At 42.3% G+C, this 19334-nt stretch overlaps 1 protein-coding gene across 4 annotated transcripts in view; it reads right to left on the bottom strand.

The window, feature by feature from the left end:
- Pde7b (phosphodiesterase 7B) overlaps positions 1-19334 on the bottom strand; it is a 319484-nt gene that overhangs the window by 64638 nt on the left and 235512 nt on the right. For all 4 annotated transcript variants that reach the window (XM_085689065.2, XM_048425265.3, XM_087911509.1 and 1 more), the window contains one exon: positions 16855-16938. In XM_085689065.2, coding sequence (XP_085545191.1) covers positions 16855-16938 — 84 coding nt within the window. The remainder of the gene's footprint in view (positions 1-16854; positions 16939-19334) is intronic.

Raw genomic sequence — 19334 nt, 5'->3', positions numbered from 1 at the left:
AACTGACAGCCAGGTCCCATTGCTGAAGACAACACCCACACAATTCACTGAACGTGGAGAAGTTGAGCTGTTGACTACATGGAGCCTTCCCCCTCTGTGCAAGAGTCTACGGTACAGGAAGGTACTCTGCATGCTCTGAAGGGAGAAATGCAAACAACAACCCAGCCACAAACTCTTTGATCTACAATGGTGTCCTACCTGCAAGATATGCAGGACAATGGTGGCACAAAGCTTGTAGGAATAACCAACCAATGTCTGATTTGACTTAAGATGGAACCCATACCCCACACTGCTTAGGTGACCAAGAACCTAAGATAACCTAGAAAACCTCAAGACCTAGGGTAAAACCAAATACAACTGTACTAAAAAAATTAACAATAAAATGATTCCTGATGATATTTTCCTATACTCACAGGTCAGTGCACTGTTCAGCCATCAACAGATGGGAACAACTACAGAGACCCACAGCCAGATGTTATGCAGAGAAGGAGAGACCTTGCAACATTCTGCTCTAACTGAGGATGGCTCCATCAAATTCCTCCCCTCGGGGCTCACAGAATCCTGCAGATGAGGAGGTCGAAGAAGTGTAAGGAAAGAGGAGATGGAGGACACCAAGGAAACAAGGCCGTCTAAATCAACAGGATTGATGCACTCATGAACTCACAGAGACGAGGCAGCCTGCACAGATCTACACCAGATGAGGTTATGGACCTGAAAGGGGAAGTGGGCACATAGCCCTGTCACTAACCCAGAAGCTATCTTCAATTGGTAACCACTTGCAAATACAAATTTAGTTTTCTCCAAGGGAGTCTCGTGGGGGAAACAAACTGTTCTTAAGGGCAGGCAGCATGCTCAGCAATAGATGGCCAACAGAAAATGAACTCAAAGGCTTCTTTGGAGGCTCCTTGCCTCATAATATGTGTCAGGACTTTTCCTTTTTTTCTTAAAATTTACCATACATATATTCTCTCTATTCACTACAGTTCCTTTGTGTATAAATTATGGCTTCCATTTTACTGTTTTTGAGAGTCCTGAGTGTGCAAACAAGGTGGGTCTCTGAGCCTGTATCTGTTTTTTGTGCCCCCTTCTTTCTGTTTCTTTGTTTTGTCCTATTCTGGTGTGTTAGTTTTTGCTTTATCTTTTTATTTCATTTCTCTTTATTTTATTATTATCCCTTAGAAGCCTTTTTTTTTCTAATGAAGGACAGAGAGGGGGTTGTTTCAGATTGGAGGGGAGATGGGAATTAGGAAGAGTGGAGGGATGAGAAATCAAAACCAGGATACATTACGTGAGGGGGAAAAAGCTATTTTCAATAAAAGGGGAAAAAAGAATATTTAAAAAAGTTTTGTTATTCGTACTAATTTTCCAAATTTAGTCTATCCTTTAAGACAGGAACTTTCCATGATTTTGATATCATGAAATGAAAATGGCTATTGTTTTAGATGTGAATAAATTGATGAAAATAATTTAGTAGTTCAGCTTGCTAACTCTACTGAAAATTCAGGTCCCACCCAAACTAGACATTGCTGAAGAATTATTTGGAAACCCATTAAGTAAGAAGATTCATTCTATTTTTACTAACTTTGAATTACCCTTGTTCATGTGTCTGGCAAAAGAGGTTATGGATTTGTTCAAACTCAAAGTGAATTTAGGAAAATTTAATCAAATTGTCTTATGAATTTCACTATTAATCCAGGCTTTTGTCATATTTATTTTTTCCGCAATCTCTCTTTCTTGAATTTAAGACATTGTGTATGATCATATTACAGTATTTTATGATAAAGCTCCTCACTTTAAATAAATATAAAATAAGTAACTGAAAAATGAAATCTCCTTTTTCTCTAATTATGAGAGGAATACATAGTCCTGGTAGGAAAAACAGAAATAAGAAAGTAAAAAATAATCAAGAAATGAGCCATGTGGAAATGTTGGCATATTTTTATAAACATATGCGAGATCTTTTCAAATATGTCATTTTCCACTCAGCTTCCTTTTGTTTAATAGACTACAAACATTTGTGAACCAGCCTCTGTCAGCTCCCCCGACAGGAAGCAAACAACTGCCTCAGAGGAAAATGGGAGCAACTGGTGGCAGATGCTGATCTGACTGTGATTTGTCACGGTAGAGATTCCATTTCCTTCTTCTCTGGGGAACACGGCATGAGTGTCTTCCACACCCTCCTCATCCTCATCAAAGAACAAGGTCAGGTGATGAGATGAACAGCTTGTCACCTGGCACCTCCTGCCAGAGCGGCAGAGTATGGAGAAGCATTGTGGAGATGCCACAAACTGTAACTCTTTCACTCTTTAATTACATGGTTTCCACAGCAAGTTATAGTAGCTTTGGTTCAAAGGCATTGAAGTAGTTTATCACCCAAATTGAAACAACCTAAATGGATTATAAAATAATTGTAATATCTGAAACCATTCAAAAGGAACAATTTCTGTGTAGGTGCCATGTAAGAGAAATAGTCACTATAAACACATTGTCTCTGAGAATTAAAATCTATAAATAAGTTTCTATTCCACCATGGTGAATAGCTTGTACTCTGGAGTTCCATCTTAGGGATTTGAATCCTGACTTATAACTGGAGGACAGGGTGAATTGCCTGTTCTTTTTGGGTCTCAACTTCCTCATGTTAAGTGGCAGTGGCTATTTCATAAGGATTTTGTGGGAATTATATGAGTCAATCTTCACAAAACAGATGAGGCGGTATGTAGCACCAATGGATGTCAAACATGCTAGCTATGATTATGATTATCATTGTATGACTATACTATTTGTATGTGCTGCAACTGAGACATATCAGTGGTTTCCAAAAACTAATGAAAGGTACAGAGTCAGGTTTGGAAACAATATGCAGGGCGATTGTCACTATCTGTCACTCAGATCCCATAAGTTTATAGTCAGTGAGACAATGTCTTCTTAGAGATACAACATGAGCACCAAGTGAATGACCAATTAGGTCCTTTGCAGGGTTGAAGTAGGTTTCTCCAAGCTCATGATGCCAGGGCCAGGACTCCAAGGAGGAAGTAGAGGCTTCCTAGGAAAAGTGGCTGGAGAAAGGTGGACTCTGCAAGTGAAGTTCAACTGCATTATGTTATGGTGGACCTACTAGAAGTAAGACAAGCTGCTGGGCACAGTGATCTCTCTTGTGTCTTTGTTCAGGACAGTAAGAGTGGCAGTAGTACAATCTTCTTTCATACAAGTGGTCACATTAAGCCATTTGAACATCTTTTCCCCAAGCTCACAAAATAAATAGATTTAAACCCAGATCTGATTTCAAAGCTCATGGTTGGTTTCTCTATGAGTTTCCTTTGTGGTGTGTGCAGGGGGAGAAGCAGAGAGGAAATGCTATGAACTTGGAGATCCAGGTGGGATGGCACATTTGAGTTATCAAGGGTTTTTCAATTTCTAGTCCTCACAGATGATGTAATTGTAAGCATTCAAGGCACCTATTACCAGAGTTTCTTGCCTAAGCATGATACATATCAAGAAGTGATGTAGTATTCCTCTCTGTATGCTTTAAATATCATTGGTTAATGAAGGAACTGCTTTGGTCCTATAGCAGAGCTATAGGGGTACAGAGCTAAGTGGGGAAAACTAAATCAAATGATGGGAGAAAGGAGGCAGAGTCAGGAAGAAGCCATGGAGCCTCCACCGGAGACAGATGCTGGAACCTTGCTGGTAGGCCATGAGCCTCATGGTAAAATATAAAATAATGGGGATGTGTTAAATTAAGATGTAAGAGCTAGCCAATAAGAAGCTAGAACTAATGGGCCAAACAGTGATTTAAATAATATAGTTTCTGTTTGATTATTTCAGGGCTGAGCAGCCGGGAACCAACAAGCAGCCTTCCCGCAACAAATTAGTACCCGCATGGCCAACTAAAATCCACTTAAAAACCTGAGTTAGCTTTAGAAGGAATTCTAGACACAAAAATACAGAGTTTAATACAGCTTCTTGCTGTTTGCTGGCAGCATGCCACAGCTCCTTTAAGAGAGGTTTTCCTGACTCGGTGGTAGCAGAAAAAGAGCCATGCTGCTTTGAAATGCCAGCTTTCTGGGCCGTGCTGCCAGTGTAAACTCTGGCTCTTTCAGGAGACCAAGCATTTAAATAGGGTTTGTAAGCAAGGTACTACAACTTGCTTAATGGCAACATAGACCTGCTGTGTGCCTAAAACTGGAGCAATGTGCATGGCTTGCAGAGGCCGTGAATGGACTTCCACCATGTTGGACTGTACGGAGCAAGCAAGAAGTACCATACATACTCTAGTAATGATGCAGCTTAACTTTTCAAGTAGTCCTTAGCATTTTAAAAAGTGCTCCTGGACAGTAAATAATTACAGATATGCAATAAAGACAAATTCAGATGAAAAAGACCTCTAAATAAGGTGCAGTGTGTTTAAAAAATGTATGTAGGCTTGGAAGAGAGAGGAAAAAGAAGATAAACAGTTATAAAAAGAAGTAAATGGCATTAAAAAAGGTAAAGTCTTTAAATAAACAGTACAGACAGTGATGGATTAAAGCAGTAAAATGTCACATAAAAATAGATTATACACAGAGAGTCTTGATTATGAATATTATTGTGTTTTCTTTGAATTTTTTGACTGTGAAGGAACTAAGTCCAGAGAGACATTTCATTGTATGGGCTGCTAAGCTAAACCAGCATGTATATTATAAAGGTATCTTGACTTCAGCATTTGAGTCTAAGGATATGTTGCTTTGGAAAAGATGTTCTTCTTTTGTTTCCATAGAGAATGAGAAGCAGTGGATTCATTCCAGACTAATGTGGCTTGATGAACCAAAACCCCTGAAAGGTTTCCGAGAACACCCCCCCACAAATTACTTTGCTCAGCTGCTGACTGAGATGAACCTAATATACAGAATACACCATGAAAGGCCTGATTAACAGCACCCACAATCAGCAGGAAGTAGTTTAGAGAACTATGCCTATATTCCTAAATATTGTTTATAAATGTTTGTTTACAATTAAAATGGAATATGCTTTAGAGATTTACATTGGCATGGATCTTAGTTTTTTGATACAAATTTAAGGTCAATTTTGTAATACTGTGTATATATATTTCTGCTCTTGATTATTGTGTTTGTGCAGCTCACTTAAAAATGTAATGTATAATTGAGAAATACATGTTAATAGGTAATAATCTATAATAGTCAAGCTCGTAGTCATGTTAGTTAGATTTTCTAGATCTACAGAGATATATTTCAGACAGATAGGTATTCTTCGAACCTTTCAAAGACTACAGAATATGACCTTTAAAATATTGTAATAACTTAGGACTTTTCATGACAATGAGACACACCTACTCCTGACAGCACCAATTACTTCAAGAGGAAGTTGGGCATCGAAGAGGCTCCTCATGGAGTTTGCTAGCCATTTGGGCAAGAACCTGCTCTTGCCTGGACATGCAGGACCCACAGAGAAATGACTGTTGAACTTGCCTAAAGGTAAGATGATCCTTTGGGGTTCCTGCTTCATGAAAGAGTCTGCCAGACATTCTGCAGGATACAAAAGAAAGTGACTAACAAACTGCCAATATAGGCAGAACTGTCTTTTAAATTTCCTGCTTCATGTAAAAGTTTGCTGGATACTACGGGCTTGTAGGCTGGAGATGGGTGCCCCAATGGTATAGAAGAACTTTGGGTAACTGTACAGGCAATGAGATATTTCTGTAAATTCTAGAGTTTTGGAAGTTGCTTACAGTGAACTTATTGTTTACTTAGGTAATATTATATCCTTCTGGAGTCTTTGATGGAGTTGAAGAATTGATTGTTATAGCTTTCCTTAGTTATGATAAAAGATAAAGTAGATGCAAATATTGTAACTATAATTCTTGCTTGGTAACTGTTTTGTTATATGTGATTTTACTACGTTGAAGATAAAGCCTTCCTTTTTATTTAAAAAGAAAAGGGGAGGTGATGTGGGATTCCCCTCTGTATGCTTTAAATATCATTGGTTAATAAAGGAACTGCTTTGAGCCTACAGCAAAGCTATAGGGGAACAGAGCTAGGTGGGGAAAACTAAACTGAATGCTGGGAGAAAGGAGACAGAGTCAGGAAGAAGCCATGGAGCCTCCACCGGAGACAGACATGCTGGAACCTTGCTGGTAGGCCATGAGCCTCATGGTAAAATATAAAATAATGGGGATGGGTTAAATTAAGATGTAAGAGTTAGCCAATAAGAAGCTAGAGTTAATGGGCCAAGCAGTGATTTAAATAATATAGTTTCTGTGTGATTATTTCATGGCTGAGCAGCTGGAAAACAAGTGGCCTTTCCTCAACAACAAAGCCAGCATCCTGTGCAGACATTAAGCACTGTCAGCTTAAGCTGTTGTGGTGGCAGTTGTTAGGTGCGGTGGCAAGGTTGCCTTACCCTTGGGACTTTGCTTCATAATTGCAGTGCTTCTTCCCAAGGTTGCTTACAAGTAATAGACCATCCTGGAGCCCCAAAGCAATTTGATTTGCTTGTTAGGAAGAAAATAGATCTTGTTGATTGTCTTAACCCCAACATCTTTGTTTGGCAAACCCAAAACATTGTTTAGAAAGGGATGGTGCTCATTTTTATATATATAGCAGAATAAGGGCCATATGCAGTTTTTAAAAAAAATCAACGTTTTTAAAAGCTATTTTTGAAAGTTCCAGTTAAGGAAACTAGGTAATAAAATGGAAGAAATGCACTCTAACAGGAAGAAGTAAAGCTATGGAACCCACCTCCCATAGTAAACCTCTTAGGTCTTCTAAAACTTCTAAAACTTCTAAAAGAGTGGGTAAGTAATGAGAGGAAATAATCCATCATTTTGTTTATTAATGAAGTCACAAGAGATAAGCTCTGCCTATTGTGGGTAGGAGGTTGAATCTAATTTCATTGAACAAATAAACCATTCTAGCTCAATGACTCATAAGGTGACTTCAGTCAAAATAAACTTAATTTACTCCTCCTTCCCTTTATACCCCACTGTTTCCAGAAATCCAAAGAGGCCACTGTGCCAGAAATACTCCAAATGGGTTTGGGTTTTGCTCAAGCTGTGGTGCAATGAGACTTACCATCTCTCTGTGCTATGAGCAGGTGAGGTGGGTGGGGGTGATATCAGCAGCCAGTTCTGCATAAGCGGAGTCCATGACAGGGCACGGGGTGAAGTCTACGAACTGGAGTGTCTAGATAGCTTCTAGCTAGGGGATGGCTGATTGTTGGTGAAACCCACTTTGTGGGAATATCATCAATGGTTTTACAGTGCTTTCCTAAATCATGAAGTCATAGGAGCCATTGAATCAACTAATCACTGATTTTGTGATATATGCTGTTGCCAGATGCCTCATGGGGAATAGAGGTTTCCATGTAGAGGAAATTCGGTATGTGTATGTGTGGTTTATGGGGTTTATGTTTACAAGTATGTGGGTGTGTTCTGCACATGAGGAGGCTAGAGAATGACATTGAATGTCCTCTACCATTCTCTGCCTTATTGTCTTGGGACAGTAACCTAGAAGCTTGCTGGGTTTTTTTTTGTTGTTGTTGTTTATTTGTTTTTGGCTATGCAGGAAGCTCTCTGGATTCAGCACCCCTCTACCTCACAGTTTCAGAGTACATAGTCATGCCTGGCTCTTTATGTGGGCACAGGGCATTCAAACTCAGTCCCTCATTCATGCTTAGAGATCAATTGTTCTTACCTACTGAGCCACCTCTCCAGTCCCTAGTGAAAGTTCTTAAAGAGGCATCTCATCTTCATCATGGTCCATGATTTATAACACTCTTTCAAACATATCCATTTGACTTTCTTTCTAACTCAGCTGGTTCTAATGGAGCTCCCTGCTTCTCCCCAGGGTTTCTTACTGCTGTTTCATTGCCAAACTCATCACCAGTCTCTCAAGATGGCCAGAGCCCCCCGCCATAGCACACCCACTGTTCACGATCCTCAAGTTGTATGTCTGCTCCCACATACCATCTCCCATTTGTACTTTAGTTTCTTCTGCACCAACATCTGTGTAGCCTGGTTATGTTTCCCTTCCCTCACCGTCTCTCCTACATACAGATATCAATCATTTTCAGAGAGACCCTTGTGATCACACACAACTCCTTTTGCTGGGATTCTTTAGTGGTCACTCTGCCTAATGAATAAAGTTTAAACTCCCTATCTTGATGTTCCAAGAGGTTCACTTTCTCTGTAGTCAACATGTTTTCATTGTTCATATTCAGCCTTTCTTCTTACTTCAGTGATCTCGGCCTCTGTATGGCAGATCAATCTTATTTATGGTCGTTTTATAATCAGTTCACACTCGACCATATGTTTTATGGTTCGGCATAGGACCATTCTGCTTCCCTCTCTTGCTTAGGACACTCTATTTTTATGCCGCCTATTTTAGAATAAGGTTATTAGGTTACCTATTTATTTGCACAGCCCTTGATGTAATGTATACTTGTCCTGGTGACGAGATGGCTAGCCCTTTGAGTTTAAAGTAATAGCTCAGATTTATCGAAGCCTTCAGATCTCCAGAGACACCAACTGTTGTCATTTTGAGAAGAATTATACACATATATTTGTCTTGTTGTTGTTTACCCCGCCCAGTCCTAGCTGCCTGAGACAGAAGCCACCAATCATATAAAAGTTATCTCAGGCCAATGGTTGTTGATGTGGCCCAGGATATGATGGTCTCATCCTTCTCAGCATAGAGTGGGTGTTTTGTGTGTCAATTGAAGGAATGATAACTGTGAGGAAGTACTGGGTTTCTAGATATAATTTTCGATTTTCTTTCACTCAGATAAAAAAAAGTGAACCCGTTTAATGATGTCAGCTGGGCTAACAGGAGGCAATGGGCACTTTCAGTCCTAGCTTAAGGAGGTGAAAACTGCTTGGTTTTAAAGATGGTTTTTTTCTATAACAGCTAGGTATCTGGAATGATTCCCCGCCCTCCTGGATTCTCTGCTCTGATCTTACTTGAATAACTTGACTTTCAGTAATACTTCTAGCTAGTCAAGCTCAGCGGTGGCAACGCTTTCCTGGTTTTATGTCTTGAAGTCTATTTTATAATGGCAATGAAAACTGGCCTCAGCATGCAGCTCCTCTTTATTTCTCTGTCGCTTCAGTCCCTGCTCACCATCCAAGCCTCAGCTTGTCTTGATGTCTCAAGTTCTGTAACACTTCTGAATCATATAGAACGGATATGTATCTTATATTGTATATGCTTATTATTGCTTTCACATGCTTCACTATGGGTGTCATAAATGTCAATATTTATTTGTATATATCTCTGCAAGCTTCTCAAGGGCAACACTTAAGTCTCCTTCATCTTTGCACCCTGGCATACTGCTTACCATACGGTTTACCTTGATATCCATGAATGGAACCATGATGGGGAAGGAACGAGACATTCAGAGCCCTGTCTGCTCTGGCTTCCACCAAGAAGTGGCATTTTGGTGGCTAACCATTCTCCTGGCCTGGCACTTCCGCAGCTGAAGAGCTGGGGAGTGTGTGGCCAGAAGCCCTGAGTGCCCATCCCAGAGTACCTGCCAGCCGAGCCAGGAAGTACCACAACCACAAACAGAGCCCTGCCTCTCTTCTGGAGGAAGCTCAATATTGAACTTTGAAACTGTGGGGTGTTAACCTGGCACTCCCAAGTGTGAGAAGTCAGTCAGCTGAGGTGCCCCTTCCCTGCTGGAGGAGCAGCTAGCTGGGATGGGGTGAGAGTGAATCCTCTCTATAAGACTGCTGCTAGAGTGACATTTTAGCTTTGCGTGTCATGTGGAGGCTCTCATAGGTGATATTAAAGGCTATTTTTGACAAGATTACTGCAAGTCTGCCAATACCTGCTGGGAATTCTGCCTTAGACAATGGGCTTTGCAGACAAACAGCCTTTCTGTCTTTACAATGGTGGTGATGGGGATATCACGTAATGCCAGATGGTTTCTAACATGGTTGGTGGCCTTTGCCCAACAGTCTTTCAGTGAACATATTTTATAGGTCAAAGATAGAATGGCTTAAGGGCATTAGCCAGCAAGGTTTTTGTTTGATTGTTTGTTTGTTGTTTTGTTTCGAAGCATTTGAGTCTCTAGATAATTTTTAAATAAAATAGTTAATATATACCTGTGCCTAGGTCTATTTTGATTCTCCTTTGGAAAGAATAAGCATCTAGTTTTGTAAAGCTACTAAAATACCCTCAGGACTGACTGTGCATCTAAAATGGCCCAACCGGGAGAAGCAAATCCAGAGGAAGAGAGTTTAAGATCAAGATTAGCAAATTAACAAGGCAGGAAAAGCCAAACAACCCATTAACCTACTGCTGCTGAGCCGGCTGGTTCGCAGCACCAGGCTGTCTGGTGGCTGAAATGTGTACTCTGAAGAAGAAGCCTTGGGTTCCCGAATGTTCCCCAGTCCCTGGGAATGTTTTCTTTGCATGTCACTTCCTCTGCTGAGCGGGTGTGGAAATCACATTGTGTTGTTCTGAGATGGTTGCCATGGGAACATCTCAACCTAGTCATTATCTACTCAGGCTACTGATTATATTAAGTCAGGAGACAGAGCTGGGGAAGGGCTGCTAAGGGAGCCAGGAGCCGCCTCCTCTCCCCTCTCAGAAGACTGAGATTCCCCGGCCACTGTCCCTTCTGTTGGCGTCTTCGAACAGAGATTTTCTCTCCTCTCATCTCTCCCGTTTTCCCTTTGACAGAGCTAGTAAATGAACTCCATTCACAGGATGCCGGTGCTGGAGCCGCTACACTTCCTACGCTCCAGTCCTCCTACAGGTCTCGCTTTAGCTTTCCACCGCAAAAAAGCAACTGCCTCTGTCTTGTCTTGCTCCCTTCTCCCCTCCATGTTTACGTGTAAAGGGAACTCTTTTTAAAGGTCCACGTTTCCCACGTCCCACACAATGAGGCTAGAGTCTCCGTTTCCCGCTACTTTCCCAGAGAAGCTTCTAGAAACTCATACAGCTGTTTTTCTTCCACTTGTGGAAATGGAAATAGAAAACAAAATTGGCTTCTGACAAATACTTTTGTCTCATGTATTTCAAACTGATCCGGGTGATCTCTTATGAGGAAGAGTTTGAGATATTTATTACCGGAATATTATACTGTTATTATTATTATCATCATTATTATGATGGTGATGAATAAAAAATATATTGTGATGCAAATGCATCACAAGATGTGTCATGTGATATAAGATGACATTTCGAATTAAATATAGATTGTGGAATAGCTAAATGTGGCCAGTTCACATCTGCATTGCATACTGATTTTTCTGTGCTGCGGACACTTTAAACTTATTCTCTCAGCAATTTTCGAGTCCGTAATAAACTTTTTTTAAAAAGATTTTTATTTTTAATGGTGTATGTGTGCACGTGTATGTGTATGTGAATACAAGTGCAGGTGCCTGTAGAATCCAGAAGATGGCGTCGGATCCTCTGGAGTTGGAGTTAGAAGTGATTTGATTTGGGCTTCCTGACCCGGGTGCTGGGTCCTCCGCAAGAGCAGTGTGTGCTCTGAAGCACTGAGCTAACTCATCAACCCCAATTCATTTGTTCCCAACTGCACTCATTATATTGCAATTTTAAACTTCTTTTAAAAACACTTTTCTATGGGTGTTTTGCCTGCCTGCATGCCTAGAGCCTGCAGAGGCCAGAAGAGGTCATTGGATCCCCTGAAACTGGAGCCACAGATGCTGAGTGATGTGCCATCAAGGGAGTCCTGGGACTCAAACCCAGTCCTCTGGAAGAGCAGCCCATGCTCCTATCCACTGAGCCATCTCTTCAGCCCTTGAACTTAGTCTTCTATGTCATGTTTGAGTGGCACTTTATCGAGTACTCTTTTGTGAGCAAACATTTACAATTGATTGGTCTGTAATTTATTCTTCACACCGTAACAAACTAAGTAGGAAGATACTGTAATTACTAAGGATGCTGAACCAAAAAGAGAAGAAAATTAGGACCATGAGAGACAAATCAGGTGTTTAACCACATTATTATGTGGCCATAGGACTGTGGGTAAGGAAGCCCTGTGCTTTCCTCCCTGTGCATGGAAAGAGATTTTCTTTTTCAGAAGAATGTGCGTATAATTAAGAATAATAATTTCAATTTAGAGTTTTATACCTAGATCAATAAAGAAGGTTGTTTTCTCTTTGTGCTTCTGTTGTGTGTAAATTTTATCAATGTTCAGTTCATTTTTTAAAGTAAGGAATGGGCCGGGCAGTGGTGGCACACACCTTTAGTCTCAGCACTTGGGAGGCAGATCTCTGCGAGTTCAAGACCAGCCTGGTCTACAGAGTGAGTTCCAGGACAGCTAAGGCTACATGGGGAAACCCTGTCTCAAAAAAAAAAAAAAAAAACCCAAAACCAAAAACAAAAAAACACAAAAACCAAAACCCAAAAAACAAAAAACCCAAACAAACAAAAAACAAAAACAAAAAAAACCCAACCAAACAAAAAAACAATCAACCAACCAACCAACCAATAAACAAACAAAAAAAGCAAGGGATGGATCTGGAAAGTAGAAAGAAAATGACAATAACAACAAAAAAAAAATGGCCTGGATTGAATGTGCTCACAGCATAAAACCCTTCTAAATCTGCTTAACAGTATCTACAATGGGGGAGGTAACCTTTTCCCATCAAGGGCCCAGCATCAGGTAAGTTTGGCTTTGTCGATGATGTAGATGTTGCTGTAGCTGCACTACCCATTAGTACCACAGCAGCCCTAGATGGCCTATCAGGAAATGGCCATGGCAGCGCTCCAGCAAGACTGTATTTACTAGAAGAGGCATGGGGACAGATCTGGTGCACCGGCTGCCATCTACCACTCCTGTCCCAGTGATCTGTTGGAATAGCCACAAATCCCATTCGGACAGAAAACAACTTTCTGTAGGTCTTACTTCTGCCGTCCCCTGTCTGCTACGACAGGTTGGAACCGAGACTAATGAACAGCGTGGAAATGCAGTGGGCCCTCTTATTCAGTGCACAGTTTTCCTTTACATAGGCCAGAGTTTGAAGGCTGGTATTAAGTAGGTGGTCAATGAGAAGCAGCCAGGAGCATTGTGGGTAGGGAATGGCAATTGTGTGGGATCCACTAAGTATTTTAGGAGACAGGTTGCAGAAATGCAGACTAGGATCGTTTTAACGATTTGTTTTTTCTTACATTGAATTTAAATTTATAGACAATTTATTTTAAAGCCTTATATTGGATTCTGTCTCAGGAGAGAAAGCAAAACTATGATCATTTGAGTGGAATGGTCATGGGTCTGTGTCTATTCTGAGAGAAATGGACACAAAATAAGTAATGTAAGGGACCGAGGGAAGGGTCCAGTGAGTGAAGTGTCTGCCGTGTGCACGTGGGAGTCTGACTTTGGTCGATATTTTCTGAACTAAGAGCTCCCTATGGAGTCCTCCCAGGTCTGGAGCCAGGCTGGCACTGAACTCACAGAGATCTGCCTGTCTTCACCTCCCAAGTGCTAGGAACTGAGTATGATCCACAGCACCCCCCTAAAAGTAATCCAGGGTGATCATGCCCACCTTTAACCCCAGCACTGAGGGGGCAGAGACAGGAGGATTCCCAGGGATTGGTGACCAGTCAGCCCAATCAGTAAATAAGGGTGGGGATTGAATAAAAATGAGAAATGCCTTCCTAAAAAAGCAGAGCCGGGAGCAGCTGAGAATGACACCCCACATTGACCTCCAGTCTACACACACACACACGCACGCACGCTCGCGTGTGCGTGCACACACACACACACACATATGTTTGCATACAAACAAAAGGAACACAAACATGCAAATAAACATTTAAAAAAGAATATGTTAAACTAGTTTGGCAGCTATGGTGTAGAGTTGCAATTGGTGGGTACCATCAAAGTTTAAGGAGAAACTTCCAAAATGTTCTGAAATGCTTCTCTTTAGGGAGAAAACATATCTTTAACTACACAGGCAAACCTTAAGGAGCGGCATGACGAGATGAAAGAGAATTAAATAGATGGGAGACTTTATAAAGGAGAGGAGATCTGATACATATAATATGCTTTTTGTGACTGAATTTTACAGAGATGCCCACGTACCTATCCCTACCTGGTGACAAGCTGCTTGGTTGCCAAGTTAGGAAGCTGCAAAAGAATCAGAGCAATGACGGAGGTTCACACTCCGACTCCCGGAACACAGGCATTACAGAGAGGGGTGGATTGCATCATGAGTAAATACAAACCTCACAATTGCTCAGGCTCTCCCTGCTGTTCAGTTAAAGCCAGTGATGGCTCACATTTACAGCTACTTATTACAACCGTTTCCCAAGGAATACTTACTGTAACTGGTAAGTTAACTACGGAGTTAGTAGCTAGTAACTAGAAAGAGTTGCTAAGTTTAGCACCTGTGTAGTTTATTTAGGGACACACCCTAGACACCTAGGAAACCAAGGCCACTTAAAAAGCAAAACACAGGGCTGGGTAGTGGTGGTGTACGCCTTTAATCCCAGCACTCAGGGGGCAGAGACAAATGGATCTCTTTGCGTTCCAGGACAGGCTCCAAAGCTACAGAGAAACCCTCTTTAGAAAAACCATAAATAAATAAATAGATAGATAAATAAATAAATAAAAATAAAAAGCCAAATATAGAGAAAGGAAATTAGGACTATCTCAGTATATCATAGTATAACATATAAAAGAGAACAGAGTATCTAGAACAGAGTCTTAAGGAGGATGGAAAGGAAATTTCAGGGTGCGTGGCCAATGTTTTTCCTGATGAGTAGCTGACTCTGAGTAACAGGTGCAGGGAAAGGGAAGTGGGGATCAGACAAGGCGTGGGGCAAAGGCAGAGCCCAGGCACCCGGAGGTTCCTGGAAGATCTTCAGAGGGTGACGGGTGGCAGCGACTTACAGATGATCCTTTTAATATGACTAGTATGTAGAAACGATGGCTGTCTGCAGTCTACACACACACACACACACACACACACACACACATGCACACGCACACACACATGTACACGCACACTTTTCAGATTACAAAGAAAAGCAAATGACTTTTAAAAATTTGTTTTTTCACATGCAGAGAGAGACCTGTGGTAGAGGTAATCAACTCCATATTCCATATTCCACTACAAAGACTGTCAGAATCAGCAGGGCTGCTTATGAACATTGGGGTTGAGTTAAGAATCATTTAAAACCTTGGTCTTATAAATACCTAACTACTAGCTTCCTCCTTTGTTCTTTGGCTGTATTAGAAGTCATGAAATAACATCTATCTATTGTTGGAAAGAGACTTTTTGGTAACTTCCTACCTGGGACTCTATTGGACAGTTCTGGTGCAGATGAATAATGCCCTATTTTGTGGAACCTCTCATCCGGTGGCCCAGACATTTATCCAGTCAGGAGACTGCCAGCAGTATAGCTTCCATGGGGAGTTAGAACAGTTTGTATGGAACTGTTCTAATCAGGAGGCGTCATAGGTACCCTTGAAGGTACCCACAGGCTACATTCATTGTTGCCTGGCTTCCACAGGTTGCATTCAGTATTGCATTGGTCTAGCTCTCACAGGTTGCATTCAATATTGCATTGGTCTAGCTCTCACGGGTTGCATTCAATATTGCATTGGTCTATCTATCACAGGTTGCATTCAGTGTTGCAGTGGTCTAGAGATGGCACAGTGTTGAGTTTTAACAAGTGTTGGGGGTATTCACTGCTAGCATTGAAAACATTATTCTGTCTCTGCATCTCTGGAAGAGCAGCAGAGAACGATGGTAGGAGAAACACAAACAGGTCCATCTTCTTCTGGCCCTTCACTCATCTCAGGATCAGAAATAGCGAAGTCTAAATTTTCCTAGTCATTTCCAGGGGTTGAGGCAAATCAAATTACCGCCTGTGTGGAGCTTGTTTATGTCAAAGGAAAGTAATACTCTGTGGATTCCATCCAGCACTTTGAAATTTATAGACGGGAAGGGATGTGAGAACCAAGCAGCAAAAACCTTGGGGCAAATTGTGAAATCTATTATTGGCGGCTCCTCCATCCACCACAAGCCGAGGTGAAGGATCACCATGATAGGCGATATAAAAGCTGAGAAATGACTGGCCCCTGGGTTGAATCTCCTGAGGAATGTAAGATTAAACAACAATGGAAGGAGAAGTAGAGGAGGTGCTACCAAGTTCATCACCAAGCAGGAAGCAAGCAGCAGTGTGGATGGGAAGGACTGCCTTTTAATGAAAGGTCACTAAAAATGTAGAAATAGGGATTGCAGGAGAATAACGAGAGTTAGGAATGGGGGATATTTTAGGATTTACCTGTGAAATTTAAAAAATGAAATAGCACTTCCTCTAGCCCTGCCCTGGGTGCAAATAAAAAGAATGTTCTGGAAACACAAAAAAGAGCACCTGTGTGAAGGTCACAACAGTCGGGTTGCGTTTCCTCCTCCTCCTTCTCCTCCTCCTCCTCCTCCTCCTCCTCCTCCTCCTCTTCCTCCTCCTCCTCCTCCTCCTCCTCCTCCTCCTTCTTCTTCTTCTCTCTCTCTCTCTCTCTCTCTCTCTCTCTCTCTCTCTCTCTCTCTCTGAGACAGGGTTTTTTTTCACAGCCCTGACTGTCTTGGAAGTCAGTATTGTAGCCCAGGCTGGCCTCCATTGAACAGAGACCCCCGTTTTTGCCATTTTAGTGCTGGCCTTAAATTTGCCGGCTTGCTTTCAGCGCCGATGTGAGAGGCTTGGACCATTCTCAGATTCCCTTCCCATGTGAGGAACTTGAGAGACAAAGTCTTAAGCTCCAGTTGAGGAGACAGAGGTGGAGGAAGGAAGGCAGACCTTGCAAAGTTGTGAGGTTCTTAGGGAAATGAGGTGGGTTTTCCCCGCTAAAGGAAACATTCGGGCACACTCGGGTACTCACTGTTGAGTAGACGGAAGTCAATGAATGGGTAGGAGCCGCGGCGTTCGGCAGGAACCCCGGTCTGACCCCTTAGTCGTACATCTCCTAGAAAACAGAAAATCCAAACAAATGATTGAAGGCGTTGCCAAGTATATTCACTTTTCCTCAGCAAATCCTCCCCATCAGTTACGTCAGCGGCACCAACACAGGATGTTAGGAGAAAAGACACTCCTTCTCACCCGCTGAAGAGAGTGATAGGTGGCTAAGGGGTGCTTAATTACGGCCGAGTGTGGTGATGAATCTGCCAAGACCACACCAAATCAACTACTGCTCTCTGGCATTTACCAGGCCTGCGAACATTTCAACCAACTGCAAAGGTTCCATCATGATTTTGCACTGCCTGGGGCTGTGGAGATGGAGCAGCTAAACCTGTAGGATGTACGGGGTTCTGGGATTGGAGCTCCGCCCTGAGCAGGTGCAATAGGCCAGTGTCTTATTGTCTGATGGTGTCCACCTTCTTTGCCCCTAGGTTGTGCCACTGATGAACATTAAAACCTGTAAGCTCAGAGACAGATATTTTAGACTCCTACCTACCCCTGTTCTCATCATGGTCGGTTGTGTTTCCACCTATTTCTCTGCAGCTTCTTCTAGTGGCTACCTTCATGTCCCTTTTCCGTGTGTGTGCCCTGCCTTCCCAACCCAGGGAAGAAAGTGAATATAGAGGACCCAGTGAGCTTGAGAATAAAACGAACCTTGAAGAAACCTACTTTGGACACTTGCTACCTGTGTGATCTCGGGAAGCATATTTCTCTCTGCTTCAGGTGTCCTGTCAAATGAGAAGGATTTGCTTGAAATTGCCTCTGTCCGAGAATCTAAAATAGCCCTGGCTACTTGGCAGCGCCTGTTGGCTGGCCTTCTTCCAGACTCCTGCAAAGCGGGGCCGTGAACATTGCGTGACCTCTGTTTCCCCCTTGCACTTCGTGTACCGTCTGGTACTCGGTAGGTACTAAGTGATTGCTCCACCATTTGTTACCTACCATGTGGACTCCAAGGAGAGGCAGAAATGCATGGTGCAGAAATGCATGGTCAGAAATGTATTTCTGGAAGAACTGAGTCAGGGAAGGTGGTAGAACAATAGTCCTCAACCTGTGGGTCACAAACCCTTTGGACCACCAGAAAACACAATTTACATTATGATTCATAACAGCGGCAAAATTACAGTTATGAAGTAGCAATGAAATAATTTTATGGTCGGGGATCACCACAACATGAGGAACCCTGCTAAAGGGTCGCAGCATTAGGAAGGTCGAGGACCACTACCCTAGAGACATCGATGCCAGGAACAACGGGACCCCTCCCCTAAGCCACTTTTCTCCAGATGTCACAGGAGCCTCAGCCTGGGAACAGAAAGGAGGGACAGAGTTCTCCTTACTGTCTAGTCCTTGAGGTTAGCCAGACCCGAGTGAGAGCTCCACCCGCAGTCACCCCTGCAACTGACGAAGTGAAGAAACCGGAGCTGTAAAGCATGCGCATGAGCCCGTGGAACATTCTCTGCTCTGTCCTTTGTGTTAGTGCCTTTCGTGTCCGTCCTGCTTTGGACGATCTAATCCTTCACTGTGCTTTGGTATTGGAGGATCTTACAGCTTAAGGACTAGAAAGGGACAAGTTAGTTGTTAAAACAGATGGAAGACAAAGAACAAAGTGAAAAATGAACTAAATCCTGGTTGTTGCCTGCTGAGCATAGTGGTGCCAGTCTATGTCACCCCAATACCCAGGAGCCTGAAGCAAGGAGGATCACGATTTTCAAGGTAGCCTAGACTATGAAGCAATACCTCTGTGATAAAATACACAAATACACACACACACACACACACACACACACGAGTGGGAGGAGGGAGAACCAATAGCTGAATAAAAGCTACTCAGAAACAAATGGTTCTTTCTACCTTGTATTATCTTGAACTCCTACATTTTTAAGACTTCTGATTTCACAAACCTTTGTCAAAAACCACTGAGATGGATTTTTTTTTTGTCATGCATCTTCCAACAACTGTCTACCATCGCCTAGAGAGGAGAACTGCTATCATAATTTTTATTTTAGAAGTGAGAATATGGTGGCTCTGGGGAGCAGGGTTCAGAGACTATAACCCTTTACTCTGGAGCCACAGCAAAAGGGCTCAGGACCCTCACAAGCTCCCAGGAAGAACACACTGGTTTCCTGGACTTCATGGTGCTTTACTCTTGCAACCAGCAGAGCTAGTGTTATGTCTAGGTTCTCAGACTTCCTGTGCGGGGCTCTCCTCAACACCATGTCTAACAGCTTATAGACTCCAATTTCAAAACAAAACGTAAAGGAACTCTCAGATCCCCACATCGTGGAATTTGGACTTGTAGTAGCCGTTCAAAAAAAGATGGCACATGTATCACAAACTCGTTCAGTGCTAATGGAAGTGAATTCACAGCTTGTAATTATGTGGGACAGACATGTGCCTTAAAGGTCT

The sequence above is a fragment of the Myodes glareolus genome, chromosome 1 (genome assembly GCF_982192425.1).
Source record: "Myodes glareolus chromosome 1, mMyoGla1.1, whole genome shotgun sequence".
Classification (NCBI taxonomy): domain Eukaryota; kingdom Metazoa; phylum Chordata; class Mammalia; order Rodentia; family Cricetidae; genus Myodes; species Myodes glareolus.
Note: the sequence above shows the minus strand (reverse complement) of the source record. Positions and strands in the feature narration are given on the sequence as shown.